Below are 20,106 nucleotides of genomic sequence, written 5' to 3'. Positions count from 1 at the left end.
GCGGGGACTTTCACTTTCATGCGTATCCCCTTATTGCATGTGAACCCTCAATTTAAGTATTATTTTTCTAATATCTTTGGCACAATTTTGCACTGAAATATCAATAAAATAAAATTTATAATTATTTATTTATAAATTGTGTCAAATTCATAATTAATATGGGTGTCCAACCCTAACTGTATAAAGTGTCCAACCCTAACTAGAAGCATCATTTTCGAATTGTGCTAACCATAACCAGACATATGTCGCGATTCGATTTTTCACTTTTTTTCTTCTTAAATTATGTAACCCACAATACATTCAATAAGCTTATGTTGCCGAATTCTTGCTTTTTTTACACATTTTTTAGGTTTATTCACAAGTCAAACAAAACTTTTTTTGTCTCTTCGATTGCACCGAAGTCACAGGAGACGCTACTTTTGATTCTCCAAAAATGTAATGCCACAAAAAGTTAGGTTACACTACTAGAAGATTCATCACGTACGCACACAGGTGGCGCTAGTGTTCTTATTTAAAAAAAGCTAAGTGTCCAACCCTGACACTATTCCCCTACAATTACGGCGCGTTCATAAAAAATAACTATTATTGCTATACTATATTTAATATAACTGTTACAAAATGATTTAAAAAAATTATTTTAATCTTTTTTTGATACAATTACTAATGAAGATGCACATTTAAACAATTATTAATTAAATTATTTGAGATCAAATTTTTTCCCTCGCCGTAATTGAAACATTTTTAATATTTCCATTGGCTCTAATTTCGGCGGGCAAAGTATCTTCAAAATACACGTACTTTTGGTCACCGAAATTGATACACCGAAACTGATACAAACGCGCCGCAATAGAAAATTACGGTATTAGTTTTAATTTCTCATATTTGTTTAAATAATCGATTTTTATAAAGTTAAACATTTTTTTAACATCTAAATAATATAACCTTTTAGTTTAATAAGACCATAAATTGAGTTTATACAATAGAAATGTCAAATTTTCTATTTCAAAGGTGTTTTGACTCGAATCGCGCCGCAATTAGTGTATTTACCATACTTATATAAGAAAATAATAAAATTCTCTTTTTTAAAACGTAAATAACAGTATTATTTTAAATGTTTTGAAATTTCTTTTAAAGAACACGATAGATATAACTTATTTGTTTTTATTTTTAAACGAGGAACTGAACAAATATAATTTTCTACATTATAATATCCGTGAGCCTCCATGTTTATAACGTTTAATATTTGGTTCTTTGCTATCTTAAACCACGAACACAAACTACCTAAGCCTCGTGCATTTTTTTTGGCAAAGTTGTTATACTTTAGCATCAACTCCCGCGCTACATTTGAATAAGTGTTTAAAATTATATATATTAACATTTTTTGGTTTGATTTTCTTTAAATTTTTTAAGGTATTACACCATAATACCACAATATTACAAGTATTACATAGTATTACATGATATCACACAATAATACTTATTATTACAAGGCATTACAAAATATTACAGATATTATACAGGTATTACCGAGTATTACCAGGCAAGTGTACACTTGACTACCAAAGTAAATTCCCCCTCGATTTTTTGGAATTGTAAAAGAATATATAGTTTTTAATCTTGTGGAATGAAAAGATGAGCCGTGTAACTTGTATACTAATTTTGCTTCGCTACCTCTATTTTTATCTTTGAACTTTCAGGGGGACGAGTAAGAGAAATAAAAATGAGAAAACGACTGCGTATGTGAGAGAGTTTTGGAAAACCTAAATTATTTTTTTCAAAATTGAAAATAAATATTTATTAATTGTTTCTTACATTGTCACTCGTGTCCTTCTCTATACTTGGTGCTTTGTAATCTGTTATTAATGTTTTATCAATGTCTGGTGACTTATCGAATTCAACCCATTTCGAAGAACCCTCCAGCTTCCTTGATTGGGAATCAGAATCGTAAATAGCATAGCCAAAGTGACCGGCATCGTACTCCAATTGATTTCCGTATCGATAACTCGGATTAACTGAACCTTGACTGCAAATAGACAGATCAGACTGTGAAAGGCCGGTATTAGTACTCCCAAAGAGCTTCGTATTTTCGAAACCTGAAAAAATTATTATTAGTTATCATTTTTTTGTCAAATATATATTTTTTTAAACAAAAATTTATACTCTATTTTTCTATCCTCATTGTGAATGAGAAATTACTCAATATTTTTTTTAATTTTATTTCAACTTTATTCGTACAAAAAATGTTGTTTAAAAGAAATTAGTGGTGACAGTGAATATGAAGAGGAATGTTATAACGGTATTAACTGTGACTCGACAAGTCGTAATATTGTCGTGTGCTCGCAATTACATACATTGCACTAGTAACAAACGTCAAGGATTAAACTAGGTCAACCAGAATCGAAATCCAGTGACAATTTCACTAATGGTTGAACAAACCAGATTGGCCTGACCATAACCATATCAGAAAATTTGTACCTACAATTTTTTTTCTTTCAAAACCATTTTAATTCACTATAAATTTCGTTTATTAAAAACCAATAATTGATAAATTATTTATATGAAAAATTATTTTTAGTCGAGAATTTTAAAACTCTAAAATGTGGTATTTGGTAAAAATAATTTTAAATAAAATTATGCTGATTAAAAATGTTTCTTTTCAAATTATAATGGAAAATTGTTGAACACGGTTCGTAAAATTTGATTATATTTTTCCTTTAGAGAAAAATCAACATTCTTGAAAAGCTGTAAATCTGATGTTCACTATTGGATAGTGCATCGAAGTAAGATGTGTATTGAGGATAATATTTACCGCAGGAGCGATCTTCGGGAATTTCCTCACGGTGCACCAATGCTTGCTGATCGGTTACCCTTCCGGGCATGTCGTCAGATGATCCTCTATTGACATCAGCTTCATCGCTCTGGTAGCCAGGTTGAACTTCCACCACAAAAGAACAGCTATTGTCCTGGTATTTTCTACTCTTGTTGTCTTCCATCGTTACCTTTGGCAAAAGAATTTCCACCATTTTAAAACATCAAAGCAAATGATAATGACTATAAGTCTTGTACGAAAACGACCTTTGAAAATCCAAAGGACAAAAAAAGACGCTTCCAATTATTACAGACTTGAATTTCGTATTTAAAAATAAAAAATCATTTTTTTTTTTAATGAAGGAAAATAATTTTCGCCAAAAAAAAAAGGTAAACAAAATTATTTGCAAGAGTCAATGAAAGTTTTCAGCAAGTTAAGTCAAGTGATAAAAAAGTTCTCGACCGATGAACTTTGTAGGTTATACTATTATAGGTTCATTAAATTGCTATGAATTATCACAGATGACCAGGTCTATCTATGAGGCCTTTCGCGCGTACTTTGTACACTTGGTTTGCCATTCGGCACATCGATCTCCGCTCCACTTTTTAAAGCTGTCCTATCATATTACGTGCACAGAGTTGAAATATCGTTTTTGCTTTCAAACCGGTACATATATAGATATAGAACTTGAAAACATAATCTTTATACCTCGAAGATTGAGGGTGACATTATTCTGGAAAATCTGCAGAAAATCTTTATCTTCAATATCCCATGAAACGAGAGTTTCGAAAAGAAAAATCACTGAAATTACAATAGATTCCCATTTCTGGGAAAAGAATACATACTATTTTAGGATGACTTATATAAACTTAGGAAGATTATTAATAATTTAATTAAATATTAAATGATAACAACTGTTTTTTTAGCTTGAAACCTATTTGATGAGACATATTAATGCAACAAATATATTTTTTGTTCCTGATGGTGCAAATTGAGATAGAAATGGGTCATTCGACTTGTACATATACCTATCTAACCAGTTGGCATAGTTCTGATTCAATCTCCTTGCAAACAAGTCCGTCTGGCCATTGAATGAATAAACCCACCCCTCCTGTATGCAACAAATCGATGGTAGGTAGTTTCTTAAATTATTCTAGCTTCTTCTTTTACACGAAACTTCGTTTCTCCCTTACACTAAAGGATTTAATAAACTTATTGATTTTCAAAATTTAATTATACAAAATTCCTTTTAAATTGAAAACTCTTTTTTAAAAAATAAGTCTACATGTTATGTTTTGTAAATTCGATTGTCCCTTTGAAAATTGTTGCGATTTTATAAGCGAGAACAGATGGTTTCTCGATATTGAACTCACTTTGAGGTATATTTGTTCATGTATGAAATCCTGAGTTTAGTACAAACAGGAGTTGCTATTGTAAACTTTCGAAATTCGAAAATGAACTTGTGTGTGTGTGTGTGTGTGTGTGCATGGTTTCAAATAAGTACCTATATACATAAACAGAAAAGAAGAAATCGAATTTCCTAAATATTTAGAAGAAATCAGATTTTTCTAATATGCCTTTTTTAAAAAACAAAATTTCCATATAAACAATTTTTGTTATTTCGATTTATGTCAGGGGAAAAATTATATACTATTTTCCAAAATATACAGGGTGTTCCAAAAGTATGGAAACTTGCAAATATCTCGAAAAGTACGAATTTTTGTAAAAAATGTTTAAGACAAAAGTTGTTCCAAACAAAAAGATGTACATCTTTAAAACCAAAAAATTGGTCCCGGAGCCCAATGTTGGGCCCTACAATGAAAAAATTGGTTTTCTTAAATGAGACCACTAATTTTCAGTATCAAATTCGTAATCCCCATGAAATTCTGCGTTCAGACATGTGGTATAAGTGCCCAAAATATTGGGCTTAATCCAAGATATTGGGTCCAAAATTTATCAACAGATAAATAAATTTTAAAAAATCGCATCTTGGAGGGATTTTGAGATCACAGGATTAGAAATTGAAAGCTAATTTTCAAATTGTGCATAGAGTCCAATGTAAGATTCCGCCACCCAATGTGAGGCCCACAGTAAAAAAAATTAGTTGTCTTAAATAAAACCCATTAATTTTCAGTATCCAATTCGTAATCCCCATGAATTTCTCGGTTTAGACTTGTAGTAAAAATGACAAAAATATTGGGCCCAATGTCTGGGATTAGGCACAACATTTTTCGTTAAATAAATAAATTTAAAAAATCGCATCTTTAGGGGTTTTTGGGGTCACAGGATTAGAAATTCGAAGCTAATTTTCAAATTGTACACAAAGCCCAATGTAAGATTTCGCGACCCAATGTGAGGCCTACATTAAAAAAAATTAATTGTTTAAATAAAACCCACTAATTTTCAGTATCCATTTCAGAATCGTTATGAAATTCTGGGTTTAAACTTGTAGTACAAAAGCCAAAAAATATTGGGCCCAATGTCTGGGGTTGGGCTCGACATTTTTTGACAAATAAATAAATTTATAAAATCGCATCTTTTGGGGTTTTTGGGGTCACAGGATTAGAAATTCAAAGCTACTTTTCAAATTGGGCACAGAGCCCAATGTAAGATTCCGCAGCCCAATGTGAGGTCAACAGTAAAAAAATTAGTTTCCTTCCATTTCGTAATTGGGCTCTATGCCCAATTTGAAAATTAGCATCTAATTTCTAATCCTGTGATCTCAAAATCCCTCCAAGATGCGATTTTTTAAAATTTATTTAGCTGTTGATAAATTTTGGACCCAATATCTTGGATTGGGCCCAATATTTTGGGCACTTATACCACATGTCTGAACGCAGAATTTCATGGGGATTACGAATTTGATACTGAAAATTAGTGGTCTCATTTAAGAAAACTACTTTTTTCATTGTATAGGGCCCAACATTGGACTCCGGTCCCTATTTTTTGGTTTCAAAGATGTACATCTTTTTGTTTGCAACAACTTTTGTCTGGAACATTTTTTACAAAAATTCGTACTTTTCGAGATATTTGCAAGTTTCCATACTTTTGGAACACCCTGTATAATATGAAAATTATTATCTTGTTTTTCAAAAAATATATTTCATAGAATATTAAAAAATTTATCAATTCTCAAATTCCTGAATTTCTTGTATCGAATTTAATCGAAAATTCGAAACTAGCGCAACCTAATCCTCAATATTCTGAAATGAGGAATGTATAGGTATCAATTTCGGAGATGAAACAATTAATTTAAAATTGAAATCAGAGATTTAACGCTTCAAGAGAAGAAATATCAAATATCTCTTTGGGTGAATATATGGATGGCTATTGTATGTAACACACTAGTTGAAATGAAAAAAGTATAATCAGGATTTATTAAAATTATGGAAAATAAATATACATATGTTTCTAATGCATATATTGAATTTTTCAATGAATATTGAAAAATATTGAGAAAATTAAATTAAAGAATAAAGTGGTGAATGTAGAAAAAAAAGACATAGACATGCTTGTTGTAAGCTTTCATTAACACGAGCGAGAAATCTAAACGTAAATTGTACAGAAAAGCGACAAATGGAGCGTGCCTTATTTAAATACATTGATTTTATTGGTCCCACGAGAATTCTAAACGTTGTTGTCGGGGGCTTTTCAGCAATTCCTCTTTCTTTCATTTCCTGCTTTCAGTACTAGAGTCACGTTATTTATATTTTTATTTCGCTATTGCTGGAGGAATATCGGATATAGAAGTGTCTTATACGTGACTCTTCAACAAGGAAACCTTTAGAAATCTAAAAAGAGACCGGTAGGGCAAGTTCCGACCTTATATCGTGGACATATTGGAATTCCTGCTTTAAAAAACCAAACTTACGTGCACAAAATGTGACATAGCTTTCATCAGTATTTTTAAAATTAACCAGTAGAAGAATAAAATATTTTTATTTTCTTCTCCTTTTCCATATAAATATTCTCTAAATTAGTCTTTGGTCTACAAAAAACAATAATATTGTTAATAGAATTTCTCTGCAGATGATAATAAAATAGAATAATATTTGTGGTTTTGTGCGCAATGACTTGCCGTATGGCAGAGAGCCAGATGCTATGATGATAAGGAATTCTCGGCATTTTCTTCCCTCGGATGCTTAAACATATTGCGTGAGCTTTCCTGAATGATGTTAAATAATATGAAATATGATAAATCAATATGAAACCTTATTTTCATTTTGAAAACAGAAATTTCTTTTATTTAAATAAATCTAAATTTCAGATTTATAGCTATACTAATTCAAATATTTAGAAGAAAGAAAAAATGCAAAAAAAAATCATAATCATTATACAGTGCCTCGTAGTATAATATAATATAATATAATATTAATAATTGAAACCATTACATCATCCGTGTTTGTTGATCCTTAAAGGACGAGAATTGCATGCTCTTGTGAGCACGTCGACATCTCCTTGAATTTCCTGAATTCCCTGAATCCTACAGCATCGTCGTCCCAAGTTCCACGCCCTTTCCTTGTTCTGAAAGCTTTGTTCGTCGTTTAAACTCGGCTTCTGGAGTTGACAAGTGCCTTCTAAGATGAGCTTTCACGGATAACCTTGCGACAGAACTAGGACGATAGAAGACACTGCGAAATTACCCAGTAACCTTCGACCTTAGGAGAAAGAGAGAGAGAGGGAGAGAAACTATCGCATTCCTGATGATAATTGCAAATTTATATGGAAGTGAGATACATGTATATATAGTCAAATCAAAACTTGTAAGGCACATTCATTGTGCTTCCTCAATTCTTGATTGCATCCTTCTCATTGCGAGAAAAGTCCTCTTCAAGAGGAATTGAGCTCAGGAAATGAATGTTTGATGTGGGTAGCTCTGAAATAACGTTGGGGTGTGCTACCCTTGAACGAGTGCTTCGCTCTATAGGGGGAATTGGAATTGGATTTCAAAGACTTTTCCTGTCCCTTGTATTTTTAATGTCTTTTCACAAATTTCAATAAACATTTATTGCTTCAATAATTTATTTTCATAATATTAATTTTATTATCAATAAAATTGCGTTTATTGAAATAATTGGTTTCTCACATTACAAAATCAGTTCCTCACGTGGCGCGAGAAATTGCGAATATCCCTGCGTGTGAGGAATTATCACTCTAACTTGAGAATATCGATTGATCGTTATAGTACTTAGTGAAGGAAGCTGATAAGTGTAGAGAGAGAGAGTTTGGAAATTAATTAAATGCATCCTCTGCTTATCAAAGTTTCTGCATAATCGATGAAAACAATAGAATTTTCACCCTAATAATCCCTACAATCAACCTTAATTAATAAGTGCAAAAAAAATGACTATTATGTATAAAGCTAAAGGTAAAATTAGAATTGTAAGCCAAGTTAATTAGAAAAAAGGTGCCACGTTTATTAAAAGAGAGAAAAAGAATAAAGAATCAATAAAATCGAGAAGAGTTTTTGGAATCTTTTAATTACAGTTAAAAGTTGCAAAATGGTTTATCTATAGAACGAAACTATGAATGGAATTTCAGTAGCACCTTTCAAAGTCGAAACTTTCGTTTAACTGGTAGTAATGGACTCTCTATGTCTGGTTTCGAACTTTCAAACCGATAGCACTGATTGCTTTTGCCCTTCCCTAAATCGAGAACTTTCTTGTTTTCTATTTGATTACAAGAAATCCACAAGGATATACTAAAAATACATCTGTTCTTGAAAATCTGAAAGGAATCTTTGAATCACCTAAAATCTTATCCTCTTAAGTTCATTCAACAATCGATCTGTTTTCAACTTCTCGTTTCACTATTCTTAAAACTAAAAACGTTTTTTCCAAATTAATAAAAAGAAAAGCAAATTACAAGAATAAATATAAGACAATAAAATTATGTTTATATGACTCGAACTTTTCTCAAGTGGTTTTTTTTAGAGCAGAGTATAAGTAGAAAAAAGTTTTGAAACAAGATCAAAAACTGGGTAATTGGAGAGACCGAAATGATACTCCTCTTGCTTTGCGGCAGAAAATTAAACGCGAGGAGAAGAGTTTTCTCTTATATTCATGTTATAGTTTTTTTTTTTTTTTGCTATTTTATCTGAAATTTTTGACGAAGTGAATGTGACGTGTACTTACTGCACGTTCTTCGGTCTCAACGATGAGGTGGTTATTTTTGAGCGTCAGTGTGATAATGTTCCCGTTAGCGTTCTTGCTCGTGTGATTCCCAGGAGAGACGTATTCCACGTTGCTTCCTGTGAGAGCCTCTATAACTTCCGTTTCGCAAATATACCTTGGTCCATCCAAACCATTCACCAACTGAAAGAAAAGAAAACAAATATCTCATCAGAAAATATATAGTGTCAGCAAATGAAACTAAAAATGTCCATAAAAAAAAACTTTTATATGTATAAAACCTCTTATTTTCTAAAGTACTTTAACTTTAATTCTCCAGGCTTTAGAGACAAAAAGCTTTGGTCATTACAAAATTTTCAAAGTTTTCCAAAGATAACGTAGATTTATTTGTACCGAAATGTAAGAAAAAGGACAAAAAGAACTTTATCTTTTTTATGTATTTTTAAAAAAAATATTTTAAATATTGTTTGAAAGAAACTAAAAGCTAGTTTGATTACAATATATAGAGAATATTGATCTTCTTATGTTTTAAAAGATTTGTGTTTTTCATCGTTAACTTCTTTACAGTCGTAACTTTGTGTTAGGTTAAATTATTTCCTCGGTAAACTGAGAAGCTTGTTAACCCTGGATTTGCAGGGATTCCATTTTCTGATCTTAGTGAATGAATCCTGTGCTTCTTTATATCCAAGACAGTTAACCCGCAAGACGGCCTTGGTTTACGAGAAAATATTAATGCATATAACAAACATAAAGGTAAAGTTTTAGTCAATAATTAAATTTTTCATTATACTTTCAATCATTATTTGAAGAAATTTTTGAAAATTATGTATCTTTATGAAAATGTTAATAACTTCGCTTGAAACTTGAGGAAAAAATTGTTGAGAATTTAAAAAAAGATTGTTGCATAATATCGAATTTGCGTGTATATAAAAGATGCACAAAGCAGTGTCAAATTCATGAATAAAGTAAGGCTTGTATAAAAAGTCACTTGACTTTTTTTTTTTTGCAAAAATTTTCATCTCTCACTTTCTAGCAGGTAAGATGAGGACGTTCACAAGGACGCGAGGTGCACTCGAGGTGCTTCTTTGCCTGAGATTAGCCTGTTTGTTCCGCTGAATAAAACCATTTTATGACAACTTTTCTACCCTCTGGTTCCTAGATCATTCTCAATCTGCTGTAAATTTACCTAAGTTGTAGATTTATATATGGGTTAGCAGCTGCCACGACGACCGCGGCAGAAAGTGAAATTCAATTTTCTTTTTTCTCTTCAATGTTTTAACATACATATTTTTTATTCTCTTAATACTACACGAAAAAATATATTAAAAAACAAGTTATTTTGAATACGAAATTCAATACTGTATTTTGATAGAGAAAAAGTATTAAATTCTCTACTTTGAATTAATTAATACCTCTTCTGACAAATGTCATTTTACTAAAATACTTCATTTAATCACCTGTTGACGAAATCTTTTTTTTTTACAAGATCAACAACACTGAAATTGTTTGTTTCTAAATTTAGAAAAGAACACTTCCTTGAAGTTCGTTTTATGACTTGTTATTTGCATAAATAACGGATCCAATTCGCATGCGATTTTAGCAGTGAACATAATTTCAAATTTGAAATTAGCAAACCATTTATTGTCTGTGGAAAGTTACTTGAAGCATGAAGGTTTTTTTTTCAAGATTTTTAAATCCTAATTGTCGAAAGATGCGATGATGTAATCTAAGACGAATCACTGACCTAAGCCCGGACATTGACTTGTTGGTTTACAAGTTTTTTTATTTTTTTTTTTGTAGAATGTATTACACACCCATATACAAGAAGGCATTTGTGTTGCCTAGTTTCTATTTCCTCTCACGTCTCACCAAGATTTTTATTGTGTCTTGCAAACGTGTTATACGAATCCTGTATGCACGTTTAACATATATGATGTTTATGGAATTTTGTTTTTATATTGTTCTTTTTGAAGTTACTCATTTACTTATAAACAAAACTGTTATTATTATTATTATGAAAAATTCTTTTTTAAAGTTATTGTTCATTCCAAACATTTTTTTGTAGAAAAAAATTTTCCTTTTTATCAATACTTGATTTTTTTTTTGGATTTGTAATTCTTATATGTTATAATCTGATAACGACGAAATAATCTACTGAATTGGCTGCTCGTTGTATGTGAAGACTTTTAGAAAAGTTTGTGAGCTTTCGGACGAGCACGTTCTACTCTAATTACCCTTGTGCACATACTCGGTACGTCAAGGAGTAAGGATTAATGGTAATTACTCGTTTGATTTCGAGGACCTTTGGGAACCGCCAGTCTAAACTTCACAAAATTCCAGTGAGTTTGTGTAAAACACTTGTTTCCAAACAAACTTTCAAAAATCCCACTATAACTTTCAAGCAAAAAAAAAAAAAAAAAAACTCCCAATATTTTAGGATTCATTTACATTTGCAGTTTTTACAACTCAGAATATTTACCAATCAAAGTGATATAAAGTTTAACTCTAAATATAAACAAAAAAAATGCTAAAAATATATTTCTATTTAAAATAATTCAATTATAAATAAAGTAATTAAAAACCGTGAAATAGATATGGATTTAAAAATACTAAAGCTATGAAAAAGAATAATCAGATGAGAATAGTTTGCATATAGAGGTGGTCAAGGTCCGGAACCAGACTAGACAAAATCCCAGACATAGACAACCAAGGTTAACTAGGACTAGAAAAATATATTCACGAATACATTAGAATGGATTAGATCACTCGACCTTGAAACCAGTCTCGATGTTCACTGTCTATTCTAGGATGAAGTAATAGAAACACCTTCTGTCTGGGAATTTTACTTTCATTAAATCACCACACTTTAAATAACAAAATTTAATTAATTAATCACTTAATCAGTAACCAACATTTAAATAGTATATTAATTATAATAAACGATATCCTTTGTTTAAACAACTATTTCGATGGAAGAAATAAATTACGTATCAATGCTAATTGAGATATGTGCATCTTGAAACATTATTTAATAAATTATCATTTGAAGAGTGGATTTTAAACTAATTCTTTTGGTTCTTAACAATAATATAAAAAAAATAACATTTTTTTGACCTATGCCTGCACAAAAGGCTACTGACCCTGACAGAGAGGGCGTTGCTCCTTTGGTCCGTTCCTCCTTTCTTCTTCCGTTAGATCACCCCTTCCAAAATAAAATATCGAAATATCCATCGTTAACAATCATACAAATTCAAATGTTAAAAGTAATAAATCTCTGGAATCAAAGTATTTTTTTCTGATTCAGGACTAAAACATTATTTAAAATCTATAATTTATAATCATTTCTACAATATTATAAATAATTCAAATTATATATTTTTTTAACAATGTATAAATTATGTTCCGTAATTGTAATTCCGATTGTAATTTTAGCTGATTCTTATTGATAAAATATTCCTGTTATAAACCTTTATTTCATTATTTTCAGCGTTTGAGTTAATTAAATATTTGTATAATTTCGTCTCTGAATAACATGCAATTTAATCAGGACAAATAACAGAAAATACAATTAATGAGGAATCAGATTCACTAATTAGCAATCATATGAGGACGCATTGATCAATTAGTCAATAATCATTCTAGTGAATTCGCGTCTTTCCCAACTAAAATAGAGATTAAATTATTAATTCCTAGAATTTATCGCTGTTTTCACATACACATGTATTTATATACGGGTATAAATATGACAATTATTATATATAATCAATGCTTAATTAATTAAACTATATATATATATATATATTACACGGAAAAAAATAGTTCACGAAATTTTCGTAAACTAGTTTTTCACTTTTGGACGGTCCCAATCTTTCATTAACATTTTTCCAAGATTTCACGAATGTTCATCACTCTCTTCATGATGACAATCAATGTCTGCGCACGCGCACAAAAAAAAAGTTTGTGGAATCTTGAAAAAAAGTTAATGAAAGATTTCCAAACTTTGGGGCCCGTTCAAAAGTGAACAACTAGTTTACGAAAGTTTCACGAACTATTTTTTTTTCCGTGTATGATGTAGGAAATAATTTGATATATTTTGAAATAAGATGAACTTTTTTTTTCCGTGTGTGATGTAGGAAATAATTTGATATATTTTGAAATAAGATGAAAAATTGATTTGGAGAGAGTAATATATTATTCTAAGTATTTAGGTTTTGGATCCCTTGAAAGTTGCTTGGATCAAGGATGTTGATGGGCCACCATTTGGCACTGCCCACTAAAGTATCCCACGTAGACGGGTGTCCCATATTCCAGGCCTTTCACCTTTGTTTAATCCAAGATCAGACTTGAATTCAGCGCAGCCTTATGCTACTCACAATATAACGATCCTATCCAAGTCTCAAATGGATGGCTGGCTGCGGCTTCAGATAAGAACATATTATTAGGTTGGTCCATTTTCAAGATATGTGTCAAGCGAGATGAATTTTTTTCCCCTCAACTCAAAATATTATAATAAAATCCCATATTCGAACCTAATTTCTTTTTAATATAGTTTTTTTTCTTTTTAGTAGAAAAAAATTTCCAAGTTAGAAATTTGAACAAAAGAAGCCAAATTGATTTCTATGGTATTTATCTAAGTACATTTATACGTACTGAAATCTTTGGTATTATTTAAGTTATAGTAAATCATGTTATTTTTCTTGTATTTTATATAATTAAATACACTTGTACGAAAGGGCACTGCCCGTAAATAAATAAACCTTAATTACTTGCTTTTTCTTTTGATAAAAGTGCAAAGACTTGAATTACTTTTGCTCAGCATTGATTAATCTGGTAATGGAACTGATTTTAAAAGTTAATTTATTTATTACGTTTGTCTTTAAAAGAGTGCGGATCTGCTTTAGGAATGAAATGTTGTAAATAAAAAATTCAGTGACCTCAGGAATCTTGTATAGAACTTCCGAGTATATATAACGTATTTGTACATGAAGGAAAATGTTGTTTGCATCGATCGCGTATACATTGCAAAAATGACTGCACATAGAAATAGCATTTTAAAAAAACTGTTCTCTAGAGTGGAGTGAGAAAGAGAGATGATGATATGACACGAAGAGGTTGCAGACGGTCAAAGCTTGGCGTCGCTTGTCGCTGTTTTGTACGCTCTAATTTGGCCTTGAATCTAATGCAAGTCGTTCGTCGCAGTTCATAGACCTCGGACTCAAAACACTTGCAATCGTCGCACACTGCTGCTGCTGCGGCTGCGAGAAACCTCTACTGTGTGTTCAACGTCCGAATCTCTTTTTCAAATTTTTTTCCAATGAATCACTATTCTTTTAGAATTCTCGCTCAGAGGCTCACAGAAAAGAAATGAATGAATTTCTATAACGTACTACATAAATATTTAATTAATTTTAATAAATAAATATCTATTTTTTTTTTTTTGCAAATACGTATGCAAATATGTATTTTTATTGAAGAACCAACTTGATTTCGTAATTCGACTAAAATTACTTAAAATTTTATAACTTGAGACTTTCACATTTCTATTTTTAGAGTTGTGTATATTGAGATTACTGCTTCAGGCAATAAATTAATTAAATAATTTTTTATTTAATTTTCCCGTCTTTGTTTGGTAGTATAAAAATTATAAACTTTTTCCGTGTAATTAGTGGGGTTGATTTTAATGAAATAAATAAATTTTATTACTGGATAAAGTGTGTTAAGACTCGTGAAAAATTGCAAAAACGCAAATATCGGCAGTATAATTTACCTTGACCTGAGGATGGAAATAATTATATTATGTTGCCTACCTACATATTATATAGGCAATGTGTATAACTGGAATTACAATCGTGCGAATTCGATTGGAGTATATGTTGTCAAAAGTAGGGGCCAAAAGTTGTCGTTGCAGAGTCTGTTATCCATATAGTGGAAATGGGATCACCAAATGCGATAAGCGTATAAAACGATTGGGACAGACCGTCTCTGATGATTCATATATGCCACCATTGAGGGAGTCTCCCTTATGGTCTAATCAGTTTCAATATATTTGTAATACTCAAAAATATCATCAGCAAAAATATTGACATCTAATTTTACGTTTTTGTGAATATGAACACTAATTGTTAATTATTAAAAATGAATGTTCTCAATTAAAAATGTGTTGATGAAACAGATTTTCGAAGAACAAAACACCCGTAGTTGCGTGAAAAAGAGGATGGTTTAATTTAATTTGCACTTAACGAAAATTGAATACGCGAATAAATAAATATAGGAAGGGAAGTCAATTTAATTGAGAGTAATCGGAAGTATTTACGAAAATTCGATTCGTCAATTAATGCAAATGAAAGAAATTCGATTAAATCTTTAAAAAGAAACTTTTAAAGGAAATAAATTTAGAAACTTGACATAAATCCGAATAAAAAATAAAAAAAAAATGTAAAAAACAATGTCTTTAATTGTTTAAAATTGAGAATTAAAATATGTATGGAATAAAATTAAAACCGCTTTTATAAACGCGATATTGTTGTTGAATCTAAAAATAATAATATTTGAAGCTACAAGGTCTGCACTTAGACGATCGTCAAAGTAGAATTATTCGAGTGGGTGTAAAACGCTTGCGCACAATGTGTCCTCTATGCTAGTTCAAGGTTATGCCAGACGGAAGTCTGGCTCTAGTGTGTTTGGAATACCATTAGCGTAGTCATAGCACACCAACGTTGAAGCATAAACTCAACACTACTTGGAACTGCGATATACTACATTAGACGCAGCCGTGTGTCTCTTTGTCAGTATTGTATATGATCATGGTAACATAGGTTAGTGACACACGAAGGCCAATCAAGAAATAATCATGATAAGCTTCTGGTAAATGTTTAGGAAATGACTCTTCACTTTGTCATCGCACAGTAAATTAATTGAGAGACATATTTGTTTTATTTTTCAAAAATTTATTTCTGTAATTTACCTTATATTTTATTACCGACAATAATTTTATTTTTTTAAACAAAAAATTATAGAGTTAACGGCACTAGGAGTTGGGAGTTAAAAATCAACTCAAAAACAGAGTTAATAATTAAATTAACTCCTTATAACTAACTTCTTAGGCATGAAATTAACTCCCTTCGCTTCAACTCCGAAAGGGTGGGACTATAACATCCCCTAAGGAGTTGAAATTCAACTCCTTTTTTTACAGTGAAAAGAAACAAATTGCTGAGGTTTTTAAAATTATGAAATCATCAAGTCAATTAGAATTTGTAGGTTGGTTCCCTACAAATCGGCAAAGGTTTCTTTTTTTACTCTTCAACTATATCGCCCGTTAGAGGTTGTAGACGGTCAAACGAATGTAAAATGTTTAGACTCTTCCTGGTTATATATTGAGTGAGGAATGGCCAGCCTTGACTTCTCTTCTAATGCTGGGGTCGTAGACGGTCATTTTACCTCGATTACGTAATTCGACCATGAACGTCCGTTTCCGTCTCTAACTCGATTCAAATCGCTGAAACCACATTGACAAGTCCACTAACTCGGCACCAAATGTTATTATTCCCTAATTCATAACTCGAGAAACAAGTATTGATTTTGCCATAGTCTATATATTCTTCAATTTGAATTAAATATCAAAAAGATGTGAGAGAATTTTGAAAATAAATAAATTTTTATTGTGTACGAAAAATAAAGTTTAAATAACGCAAAGCAATTACATAAGAATGCCTGACCCAGAACAAATGTCGGTCCAAAGATTGTTAATTATCATACACATTGAAAGTTTGTAGTATATTTTAGAATCGTGAGAATGTTTAATAATTGCGCGTGTTTGAAGTCGATTCGTTTCGTAATAACAAAATCGATCGACAATGCGGCGGCAGTAATCAATGACACTGGAAGCTGCCCTTGGCGGTTTTTCATTGGAGGTCGCGCGCTTCACCTTGACAATGAAAACTCGGTCATTAGAAAAGCCACGCTTGATATAGCATTAGACGCGTCCTCCAATGGCCTCGCATGAGCCAACGAGTGTGATAAATCCGGTCAAGTTCAATGTCGAAGTTACAACGGCACGATTCCGTCATTAACGTTACACATACATATGTGCATATGCGTTAGAAATCACGTGCCATTGACCGACACACGTTAGAATAGAATAGTGTACATGGGAGCGCTGCCAACAGACTTATTGAAAACCGCACGGTCAAGTTCAGAAATAATAAAAAACTATCTTCTAGGAAAATGAATTAAAAACCTTGAATTTAAAAATAATTTTGGTTCTTGTTTCTTTTGCAAGAATTTGCTTTCTATTCTGCGTCTGGTATTTATGTATATCAGATTTAGTGCCAATGACCGTAAATAAGGTCTACTTTAGAAACTTTAGATGCAGAATTCTAGTCGCTACGTGAAAAAGCTCCTTAATACTTTTCAACCCAGGTAAAGGAGGATTTAACAAACGTTTAACGGTATTTTCAAAGTTTAATGCCTTCTTTATTATCTTTATTGAAAAATATAAAATAATTATTTAATTTTTTTTCTAGTATTTTTCACTGTATAATTGAGAAATGTTGAATAATGAGTGAAATTCTAATTTTTATGTCTCTAACCATTATATAAAAGTTGACATTGATATTTCCTTCAACCATATCGTCATGCTTTTGATTGTACATTGTCTTTCGGATCATCAAATACATTTTACGGTGAATACATCCTATGCAGTTCTCATTATGAAGTCAACATCGATCGCATCACTTGCCTGCCATACGATAACAAGGAAAGCGATTAACTCGCTGAAACCAGGAAAACTACGTCGATGAAAACTATCGTCATTCCAACATAAAATCGGTGTGAGATTTACATGAAAAAGAGAATGAATATTCAATTCTAAAACTTTGTTTATTGAAAAAAAAACTTTCAAACTGAAATTATTCTTATACTATAATTAAATTTATGTATTTAAAAATCTAAAAAAAATCAAAAATACATTTAATACTTTAATTCTAATTAGGTAATTTATATTTTTTATTATCCGACTAGACGCAATTGTAAATGAAATCACAAAAGTTACTAAAAAAAAAATTACCATTAATCTTCACTCTCAATGGGGAAATGTGAAACCATGGAAAAGTTTTGTTCACTGCTTTTATAAAAGACAGTAATAATGTAACGAATAATTTCATTTCATTGTTCTCTTCTTTTTCATTTCACCGGATCTTTTAGGAAAAAGTCAAACAAAAATTATTTTCAATTCTAAAAATATAATTATTTGAACTTAAGAAATCTCAAATAAAAAGTATAAGAAATTTCGAATTATTAATGAAATTTTTTTTCGTGAGGGAATATTATGTGACTCCATAATATACTCAACTGACTAATCAAGTTAGAAACTCAGTTTTGGCCAACTGTAAACCAGTTTAGCAATACCGTTAGTTTGTCGTATTCAAGAAGACGCTCATACAAAATCTACACATCTATTAACATATCCCTGAATTTCAATGTTATATTTTACATTAAAACTTTTGCGAACAAAACACTTTATACGAACAGCATGAAAATCTACTTTATCTTTTCTGCACAATATATATTGTCTGCGAAAATATTTAATATTTTTGGAATCTATTTTTTAGTAAATATAATTATTTACATTATAGAACTTGAATTAACCGATATGCCAATTTGAATTGTTCGTATTATGTGTAATTTTAGTAAATCATTTGCTTTTTGCGAGGCAAACGAAAAAATTTTTTTTCTGTGTACATCGCATTAACAATTTTTGTAAGAGATTCATTGAAAGCTCTATAATAAGATTTATTATTTATGCTTCAAAGACATGAAAGAGGTTGGCAGTCGTGAAATTCAGAGAAGTTAATAGCAAAATTTTAGTTGAGTACTGTGTATGTGTGTGTGTGTGTGTGGCACTCTCGCTGTAATAACGAGTTTTTAAATTAAATTTTAACACAGAAACCGCAAGTCCTCATCACAAAAACGTTGCGCATTTCCTGTGCGACTTTTAATTAAATGCGCCTATTTGATGACGCACAATGAAATCGCTCTTTTATCGAAGTTATGAAAAAGCTCAACTTGTTTTGAGTTATAATACTGTGTGCAAATGAAAATTCACACATATGTAATTAAACAAATTTAGAGCGATAGTATACTTTTCTTGAAAAAAACAAAAGCCAAACTGTATTTTGGTTAAACTTAAAATTTTGAGATTTTGTCAATATATTAAATTGGTGAATTTTTGGTTGAGTATTTCTCATTAAAATTATTTTTAATTGCATCTAAGATGCAAATGTCACGTCAGACTAGTTTTTAATTTGTGCGCGCAATTAGAGAAAAAGCTTCAGAGAAAAACCGTAAATGTTTATTTGTTGTATAAAAAGCTCTTTCATTTTATAATAGTTCTTCATTAAAAAAATGTTCGCTTTGGAATATGAATAAAGTGTAAAGCGCAATATAATCATCAGCTGCTTTAAAAAGTTAAATGGAACCAGAAGATCTAATTTTCATGCAGCAGTGGAATATAAGTTGATATAAATGTATATTATTTAAAAAGAGTGGAACTTTTAATGCTCTTCAATTACTTTAATGACAATTGCATCAATATTCATTAATGTATTTTTATTTAAAAAATTTACTTTATTTTTTCATATAATGTCAAGAAATATCATGTATCAGACGCGAAAACTCATTTTTCTGAAATATAAAATTTCTTAGAGACTATTTTTCTTGTTGAAATATATAATGGATCCCATTGTTTTGAGGATATGTGCATTTATTTGCCCAGGAAATATGGAAGAAATGCTTTTAATTTGCATTGTCCACCATTTTGGTAATCACACGGCTATGACCATCCGGTGCTCTCTTCTCATTTTGGAGCATCTATTCTTATTTGAAGTGCTTTTTAAGCGCGCAGGTTCCAAGTAAACAGTAATTTCATTTCTACAACATTTACGTAATAGGCGAAACTTTACGACAGTCTAGCCATTTTCCAGAGGATGTGTATAGCATCTATGTAGGTAGCGTTGATTGAACATAAAATGGACCCCAGTTGTTGGAAGCTAAACTCATTTCACTAGAATGATAAACATCAATGTCACAAGTAAAGTGACACTTAAAGCTTTGAATTTGAAAATTTAACGAGTGCTTCTAATTTTTTTTTTTTTTGCATCTTCCTCGCGA

At 30.8% G+C, this 20,106-nt stretch overlaps 1 protein-coding gene across 1 annotated transcript in view; it reads right to left on the bottom strand.

The window, feature by feature from the left end:
- LOC127279053 (uncharacterized) overlaps positions 1-20,106 on the bottom strand; it is a 95,265-nt gene that overhangs the window by 5,966 nt on the left and 69,193 nt on the right. Inside the window, exons 5-7 of the mRNA XM_051301163.1 lie at positions 8,944-9,123; positions 2,810-2,999; positions 1,813-2,093 (exon numbers count right to left, since the gene is read on the bottom strand). Of these exons, the coding sequence (XP_051157120.1) occupies positions 1,813-2,093; positions 2,810-2,999; positions 8,944-9,123 (651 nt within the window). The remainder of the gene's footprint in view (positions 1-1,812; positions 2,094-2,809; positions 3,000-8,943; positions 9,124-20,106) is intronic.

The sequence above is a fragment of the Leptopilina boulardi genome, unplaced genomic scaffold (genome assembly GCF_019393585.1).
Source record: "Leptopilina boulardi isolate dan_hultmark-lab unplaced genomic scaffold, ZJU_Lbou_2.1 LbouV2_214, whole genome shotgun sequence".
Classification (NCBI taxonomy): Eukaryota; Metazoa; Arthropoda; class Insecta; order Hymenoptera; family Figitidae; genus Leptopilina; species Leptopilina boulardi.
This window is presented reverse-complemented; position numbering and strand designations above follow the sequence as displayed.